A 9,628-nucleotide genomic window follows, 5' to 3' on the forward strand; every position below is an offset into this window, starting at 1 on the left:
TTCGTACATTCTAGTGGAGTATTCGATCATAAGTATACGTAATTACGTTAATTTTAAATTAAGTATTTATTAACAATCAATATTATAGTATTAGTATACAACATTCATATAAAAATATTACATTATTATTTATTAATTACAATCATAGCAATTTAATGTATTATGGTTATAAATACTAATTATTATTACACGACCATAAATTAATAGTTAGTAATATTTTATCAACTGATATTTTCTCTAAGCATTCAATCGTATTAGGTGTAAAAACTTAAAACCTATAATAAATAATATAATATATATTATTATACATTTATACAGGAATGGACAATAATACAATTTAGATACATATCTATCTTGTACATATTTTGACACATTTGTTAATTGTATCTTTAATAGAGATAATTTTTCTTTTTATGTATCTTATATCATTTATAACCTCTTGTTATTTTAATATCAAATTGATGGTGTATCATGATAGTATAACAAAATCAATGTTCAATCGGTAAATTAAAAAAAAACTTTAATAACAAATCCCTTGAATTTATTTTTACTAGCAACTTAATATCTTCAAACTGTAAAAGATGACGAGGAGGTGTAATTAGGCAATTTAATACTCAGGATGCAGAACGAAGAGAATACACAGAGAAACATAGAAATGGACAGCAAACAGTTTAGTTATTAAAATAGTATGAACTGTAAATACGTTATAAGTATATAATAAATATAAAATATAATGGACTATACCAGAGGTTTTCAAAATTTTTATGGTAGGACCCATTTAAAATTTCTTTAAATTTTATCGACCCACAGTAATATTATTAATAACCTTTCTTTTGTTTCCTGTTTCGTGGGTGGCTTGTGCACGATAAAAAATTAAAAATACATATTAAAATAGTTAATTGGATTTTTAAATTTTTACTAAGAAAGTTTTACTATTATCTATTTAATTAAGTAGCAAAAAATGTATATTAATATAGGTATTTAAATTTTAACCAAAAAATGCGATTGTTTTCTATTTTTCATTACTGCATTATTATTGCGTTAATACCCACTTCAACATTGGTTATCTTGAGACGCAGTAAGTTTAATAATATTAATTTGCTCCATAAACTTGTAATTGTCACATTCGCAGATAACGATTTATGATAAAGCTAAATTTGAATTTTAATAAAAAAAAAATAAATAAATAAATAGAAACACGGATTGACACATTTTTTTTGAAAATGTGTCATTTAAAAATATAATGTGGCCTAGTGATCCACTAAAAATATAATCAAGACTCACTTTTAGGTGGCGACCGACAGTTTAAGAATCTCTAGACAATATACTTTATTATAGTGTATATGTAGTGTAAGAAAATAACATAATTTAAAATTTTCGTGGTATAATCAATTTTATTAATATATTTTAAGAAATATTCAATCTTATACTTTATTAATAAATCACCCTATTCAAAATCAAACTTTAGCTCATAGACATTAAAAACTTAATGTTCGATTTAAATCTATACTTACTGATGATCTTATCTTAACTATCGGAAGTGTTCTTTATATGACGTATTCGTTTCAAACTCAAAATCTAGTGCCTAGATATTAATTTTATACATTGCCCCAAGAACTCCCATTGAAACACGTGAAACACTACTCTTGTACGGATTTTCCAAGATAATTGTCTCCAACGGGGATAATAAAACAAAGGAATAACTTAAAAAAGACACCGTTGATATGTTGTATAACTATTTCAGCTCATCTTACACTAAACAAAATTCCATCGACCTTCTTAAAAATTTTTCATAATATCTACTTAGCTCTTAAAAATTGTTCAATGAATCTTTTTATTTTTTTAATTTAACTTTTTATTTCATGGTTTGGATCATTGTTAGAATATAGGAAATGACGAAATTACTTCTAAAATAATATTAAAACCTTATGCAAGTGTTTCTCGAGATTGACATCATATTATAAAAAGTGCACGTACACTAATACTTCAAAAGGCATCTGTTTTTCTTGTTATTTCTTAATGGTAAATAAAGGACGCTATGCCACGATCATAAACTAACTAATCTTGAGTTATTTTTAAAGAAGAAAAATATTTGTAACAATTACATTTAATTTAATTTAAAATAAATTATTTTTTTAATATACAAATATAATATATTTTCTTACTATTATTTTTTACATTTTAAAACAATTAACTGGTTCTAAATATAATAAGTATTTACAAACTAAATAAATATTCACATCATTTCATTACTATACATTAATAGGTAACATATTTCAATAACATAATTTACAGTATAGGATTGTTTTGTATTTTGTAAGTATAATTAGTCAAGGATCTAATTATTTGACTGTCTTCCATCTTCTATAGATTTTGAATGAACTATACTTAATCTTTCATCCATAGGTAATCCTCTTTTTGCTTTTTCTTTTTCTTTTAAATAATATTGTTCTAAGTCATCCCATGGTTGCAATTCGCCAGATCCAAACAGCCCATACACTACAGATGATGCTGTCATTACTATCATCATAATCCAAAATACTAAACGCCATTCTAAAACGGTTCTCTGAAAAATTAAAAAAATTAATTTAGTTATTTACTTTAAGGATTTGCGAATAATATTGAATATAATTATGCATATTTAATATAAATTTATAACGTCAGTATGGTCTCGGGAAATACAATTATATTTCAATAGTATTTATTTGTCTAAACCATTCAAATCATTTGTAATTAATTATTATTATTGGTATGGATTTTAAAATACCATAGTAAATTTATATTATATTTATTGTACGAAAAAATTTTCTTTATATAATATAATAATAAGTATATTAGAAGAAAAGTAAAATTAAGAAAAACCAAGAAATAATACTTTTTATTAATTACCTATTTACTTGATAGTTAAACATTTTAAACATAATAAATTAACTCTTCAGATGAATCGATTAAGATAATATATATATTTATGTATTTTAATTTGGCCATGTTGATAAGAATTATGACCTTAGCAGAAACAATCAGGGTTAGTCATAGTATATAGAGTTATCTAACTTGAAAATAAAAATATACAACGTTAAGTGCATTTATGTATAAGGACTACGCAATAATTTCACAACCATTATTGATCGTTTTCATTAAAAAAAACCCTGAAGTACACATTATATAACCCATGTAAATATAACGAGGGATTAAAATCATATCATTATTTTGAATTGATAGACATTCTCAAAGATTTAATCAAATTAACATAAATATTTTCAGTATTCAGTATCAAATTAATTTTGAATTTTATAAACCAATATAATGAAGCAACCATACTTGGTAAACTACAACATATATATAATATAGTCCATATACTAACATTTGGTGTTAAAATTCCGGCAACATATGGAGTGGCCATTCCTGATAAGCAACCAATGCCATTGACCAGTGCCATTATAGTAGGAGCATAATTGGGCGACAAGTCCAGTGAATTGATACGGATGCTGGGATAACAGAATCCCATTAGTGCCATACCCAAAGTAAAACACAAAGTTGCGATCATTTTGTCACATCCGACAAACGAAGCACACATCACACCCATACCCGGCCCGACAGTTCCTGTAACCACATTATATGTCAGTTCCACGCATTGTTATAATAATGATATTTTAACATTTAATCTTACCTATTATAGCGTAACTTTTTCTGACCGCAGTGACAGTCATTATTTGTCTGCTTATCAACCGGTCAGCCAATATGCTAGCTAAGATCGAAGTTACCCATTGGGCGATATATGGAATGGACGATAATAAACCGTTCTGTAAAGTAAACGTTTTAAATTACTATATACTATGTAAAATATAAAATGTGAATCACACCCAATCAGAGTCTCAGATGTTGATTAAACTTACCTCAGTAATGGAAAAGTGTAATACGTCGCTCATGTATTTCGGAAGATCACTGACAATCGTAAAACCACCCCAGTCGTGTCCTGCTTCAACAATGATCAGTGCCCATACTGGCCACGAAGTTAATATGGATAACCATGGCGTGGGGGGCAAGTCCTGTTAAAACCAATTCAAATAAAAATTATGTTACCCTGAGAATATCGTTAAAAACAATCACAATGTCTTGTTAATTTTGACGTCTTGATCTTACGTACTTTTTTCCTTTCTAGACTTCCAATCGACTGTTTTAAGTAGTCACGCTCCACGTCCGATATGAACGGATGGGAGTTCGGGTCGTTGTAAACCAACAAACACCAGAGCACAAACCAAATCAATGAGGTTACGCCGAAGAAGTAAAAAACGTTTGGCCAACCACCGGGTATGTACTGTATGATAAAACCACTCAAAAAGTTTGAGAAAATATTACCAATTTGCACACCTGTTGGTTACATAACATTAGTATTACGATTATACAAGTTATTAATGTTAGGGTAATCGTGTCAAGCACGTTATTAGTAATAAATTAAATAATAATATATAAGTCTGCGGTTTTTATGTATATATTACCTGCAAATACTAGCGTGGAGAGCTTTCCTTTTTCTTCAGGCGGGGCCCATTGTGCCAGGAGTGTGCAAAGAGCCGGAAACGTAGTGCCCTGAATAAAAACTATAAGTTAGTCGCAAGTCTTATTGAAATGTATTATATCTAGTGCCAATCATCATCTTTACTTCTCCGAGTCCTTCGACGAACCGCAGGATAGTCAGTGGCCTGGATCCCATGTACGACACGTATGGCGTCAAGAGCGTGAAGATTGCGGTGGATAGTATTCCAAAGCCCATCGTGTGCTTACCACCAAATCTCTGGGACAAGATGCCGCCGGGTAAATGCGTGATTATGTAACCATAGTAGAACGCTGACAGGATCTCGCCTTGAGTCTTCTCGTCCCAATCGAATCGGTTCCGGAACTCATCTTCGGCTATGTTTGTCCTGTTGGACTTTGAATGGCCACGCGATGATGACTGTGGCATCGGACAGTAGTCGTGGTGAACTTGGGATGTCACGCCACTTTCAACCACTACAACGGGCCTGACCATCTGCGTGAGCGTTATTCCTAAACAGGCCCGCATTACGTACGCCATCGTCACCCCCAACATCCCCATCACGGCCATTACCCATCTCTGAGACACGTGTCCTGCAGTGAAAAAAAATTTCATTCGTAAGTTGGTCGTAAATTCACGATGTCAAAACGTTTTTTTTTACAATCTTAATTGTAATTTTGAAAAAAGATTAGTCCTAGATAAAACGATAGTTTATGTCCGACACACAAAAATGATTTGTCCTGTTGTATGGTTGAAGAGTGAATGAGAGGTGTTTATATTAATATTACACTGCTATTATTATTGTTTTGGGTTTAGAATAGGTCATTGACGTTGACAAAACAGAAACCACCATTTATAATATTGCCGTATACGACAGACAATTATCATACGTTCGTATAGCCCATTATAACGTGTTATATAGGTATAATATTCTATGTTATATTCACTTTCAAATGTCAATAGTTAATATAGATGACTTTGTATTTGAAACACAGTAACAACAACGTAGAAACAAACTAAAACTTTAAACGTTAATAAATGCGTTTGAACGAATTAAGTATTGTAAAACGGAAAAAAACGAATAGTAATATGATGATGTGGTTTTAACATTTTTTTTTAATTATAATTATTTTTTAAAACCTTAATTAACTATAATAAGTGCATTATTAATATTAGTTAATAAGTTAATGAAATTATGTCTCTAGTACCTCTATCAATTTACAATTACTATTATAGTTATTATATTAAGAATTGTATGCACATTTTTTGGTATGACTACTTTAATATTATATAATGATATAATAAAAATAACACAATCAAAATAAAATCATTTTAATCGAATGTATTCAATGTTAAAATATTATGATTAAAACAATTTATTATTTTCTATGATAATTATACATTCGTATAGATTAATTTGTTTGGTGTGTATGATTTATGAATTATCATGTACCAACTACCTACATTAAAATTGTAACTAATAAACATAGCATTTATAATTTTAGATAATAATATTTAATAATCAATAACATAAATATCTATTATTAATAGGTAATTATTTTTCTTATTTTATTAATTAGACATTTTATTTTCATTAGGTATTAAAACATTTTTTTCAACGTTATACTTTTTTTTTTTATTTTCAAGCCTTGCTTCAGTTTTTCTATTTATTATAAATATTTTTTATTTTTTTATTAGCTTTGTATAATACTTTCAGATATTCATTTCGATAGAACGTTTTTTTTTACATTATCGTTTTTACTATTTTTGTATTTAAAAATATCTAAGTATTCGTGTAAAAATAATAAGTAACTGAAGTTTTTGCCTAAAATAATTTATAACATGTTGCGATATTAGGACATAATATTCCGTGTGAAAACAGATAATATTTGTTGATTGTTATGATTTTACAATTACAACTATCAATATTCATAAATTATTAAATTGTTTACAGCATTATTATTTGTAAATTTATTAATTAATTCGAGGTTAATTGTATTATTAGAACATGACATTTTATTATGCGATAGAAAGTTAATGTTTACTTACGTGAATTTAATTTCATTGTGGTAGTCAGTTAATAGTCACTCTGGTGTTAATTAATTTGGATGGAATTTTCTGAAAACCGTATGTGAAAAACGTTTATACGAATCGGAAAACGTTCACGTGGATTCTTTCGATTGGTATTTCGTGTACATAATACCATCTGAGTAAATACAGTAAGTTTAATACGGTGTAACAAAAAAATCCAAAATAATATAATATAAAATATTATGTTCCCGCGAAATACTACGAATAGGTACGTGAGCTGCTGCAGTCGGTGAACAAAACGTCTTCAAACTCAAACTTCCGTTTGAACACTGTTAACTCGTCGGATCGAGACACAACATGATAACATGATAATGCTACTATGTGATCATCGCCGAGTGAGTGGATGATTAAGACGTTCGCTGCTTTTATTGTGTTCCGATCGCCTTATCTGAATATTTATCATTGGATTTATGTTTTGTGTCGAATGAGAGCACATGTTCTTGTTTGTGTATAAATGTATAACATTATTGATTACTATATTTAATATTTATTGATCGAGCTGTTCGAACAACTGTCGTTCTTAACGAAACGAATAACAAACGTCCTGTAATCTCTATACTAACTATTATTGTACATTATTAAAATATATAGTATTAATAATAAAATATGCGAACGGTTTTAGGGAATTCAACTCCACGGAATGGTTACCGAACACTGATGAGTATAATGACAATTGACAAAAGAAAAAAAAAAAACGAGTACGATCCACAATATTATTATTATAATAAGATGTACGTATTGTATTTACGCCGACACGCGGGTTCAACGATTGTAGTTCGCATGTTTTTGTGTGTACGGGCCCAAAGTTTTGACATTAATCGATGGATAAGTAAGTATGGAAACATATCGTGAGTGATGACTGACGGTAAATAATAGAGCTTTTGGATATTTCTCAAGGTCCTTGATTATTTTTTATCGTCAAGTCATTTAACTATTGTTACTATACTATACAGTTCAAAATTCGCGCACCATTATTTATAGGTAGGTCGTGTTATCGTTTATTAGAACATTTGCGGGCGCGTTCGAAAGATTACAGCCACAGATTGCGAATCGTTAATTATTTTACTTTCATATAAAATATACACTATAATAGCTGGCTCGTGTGGTGAACTCGTCGGATAAACTCGTCGAAAAGTCTAAACCTGTTTAGGGAGATGACGTGTACCAGTAATTTATCAATGTTACATACACTAGTCGGATACATTGCAAATGTATGCACAATGGATACCGTTTTTTTATTAAGATTACCGTTTACCGTGGAACGTTGACCTATTACTATCGAAAAATATTATCTATTATGTTTTAAATTTTAAATGACTTTTATGAGATAGTAAGAATATAAAAAAAAAAAAATGTAAAAAGAACTACTTACCTTAGTACAGACCATTTGTGGTCAAAACTAAAAATTTTATCAACAATTATTAAAAATTATAAAAATCATAATAATATCAAAATAAAAAACCTAATGAAACTAATTTTGATGTACTTGGAGAGTACAAGCTTTCATTCAATATTTTTTTTTCGTTTCTTATAAACTAGCTATTATTATAATAAATATTCCAGTTACCAGTACAGCTTGTGAAATAACTTTTTCATGTCCCAGAGGAGTGAAAAACTATAAGAGAAATCCAATGTAACATGATCGTCTAGTTAATTGGCTTCAATAAGCATAGGAAAAAAAATTCCAAAAACTTAGACATATGTTTTTGTGTAGTTATTTTCTATACATCACAAAAATAGGAAAATAATTTTATATTGCAGAATTGTTTAGTACTTACTTATAAACTTCCTACGAAAATATTTTTTTTAACCAACCTAAGGCAAATTTTAAATTGTTAAGATTCTTGCTATGGGATTATCCGATTATGCCTAAGGAACTTAGAGAGTATGGAGATAAAAGCCTTCTATAGGATTTACAAGTGTCTCGTACAGGACGTTGGAGGAAACAAATAATGGAAAATAATACAAGAGTTCAAAATTATTGTCCCTACCCACTGATATAAATATTCTGACTACGTGCCTGTATACGACACTGTAGTATAAAATAGTTTAAAATGTAAATGTTCGTTTATGTTATACGTATAGGTAAGATGACTTCTATAAACATTAAATCTATTGTGACTTGTATCACAATATTTGTTTTGAGACGTACAATAGACAAGCTCAAATGATCTGTAAGAAGTAAAATACAGGTTATTACATACTTCGAAGTTGGATCCGAAAAAAAAACAAATTAAAACGTTTATATAATAATACATTATTATATAAATCAACTACCAAGTGACGACTCACAAGTGACTATGCAGTACGTTAAATAATTTTAATATAACTATATAATGTTATGTTTCAATATGCTTTATATTAAATTTAAGTATATTATACATTATGTATTATCATCTATACGGAAATTCAGGGGTGGGACAATATGACAATATTATTGATATTTATCGAGTTGGTACAAAAATAGAAACATTATTTATTTTTACTCATAAACTTTTTTTTGATGTTCATATGCAAATATAAATGGGAAGAGTTGTGTCTTTAAGCCACCTCTCATACCACGTGATGGTAATGCTACCATTGTGATCGTCCACACTCGAAGCGTTTGAAATAGGTAATTCCATTCCGAAATGGTAGTTAAACGAAATTATCAATACTTCGTGCTACATGCTATAAGTGTTCGTGAATGCTTAATGTTTATTATTGGATTGAGACTATACAAGCGTGTTTTCGTTTCTAGGATTAATGTACAAGTAGTATAAAACACGTGTTTTTCAAATGTATAGAAAAATATCCATATATACTTAAAACCACCGTCATTTCATTTTCATTACAATTAGTCCCAATTTATATTTTATTCATACATTTTAGTGAATAAATTGTAATACATTGTCAAGGTATACCCTCTTTCCAACATATCGAGTAATTTAATTTATTTTTATAAGCTAATAGGCATGTACCTATATAATAATTGTTGTACAAGAAAATAATTTGATTTCTGTTTTG

The 9,628-nt window shown here is 28.7% G+C and overlaps 1 protein-coding gene across 1 annotated transcript; it reads right to left on the reverse strand.

The window, feature by feature from the left end:
• Nucleotides 1–2,091: 2,091 nt before the first annotated feature.
• Nucleotides 2,092–7,907, reverse strand: LOC114119893 (sialin-like). The gene is made up of 8 exons (XM_027981626.2): nt 6,581–7,907; nt 4,661–5,124; nt 4,500–4,587; nt 4,148–4,371; nt 3,897–4,049; nt 3,671–3,803; nt 3,365–3,603; nt 2,092–2,566 (listed from the first exon to the last, which is right to left on the reverse strand). The coding sequence occupies exons 1-8, from the start codon at nt 6,594–6,596 to the stop codon at nt 2,339–2,341; spliced, it is 1,545 nt and encodes a 514-aa protein (XP_027837427.1). The 5' UTR covers nt 6,597–7,907; the 3' UTR covers nt 2,092–2,338.
• Nucleotides 7,908–9,628: the final 1,721 nt, after the last annotated feature.

The sequence above is a fragment of the Aphis gossypii genome, chromosome 2 (assembly GCF_020184175.1).
Source record: "Aphis gossypii isolate Hap1 chromosome 2, ASM2018417v2, whole genome shotgun sequence".
Taxonomy (NCBI): Eukaryota; Metazoa; Arthropoda; class Insecta; order Hemiptera; family Aphididae; genus Aphis; species Aphis gossypii.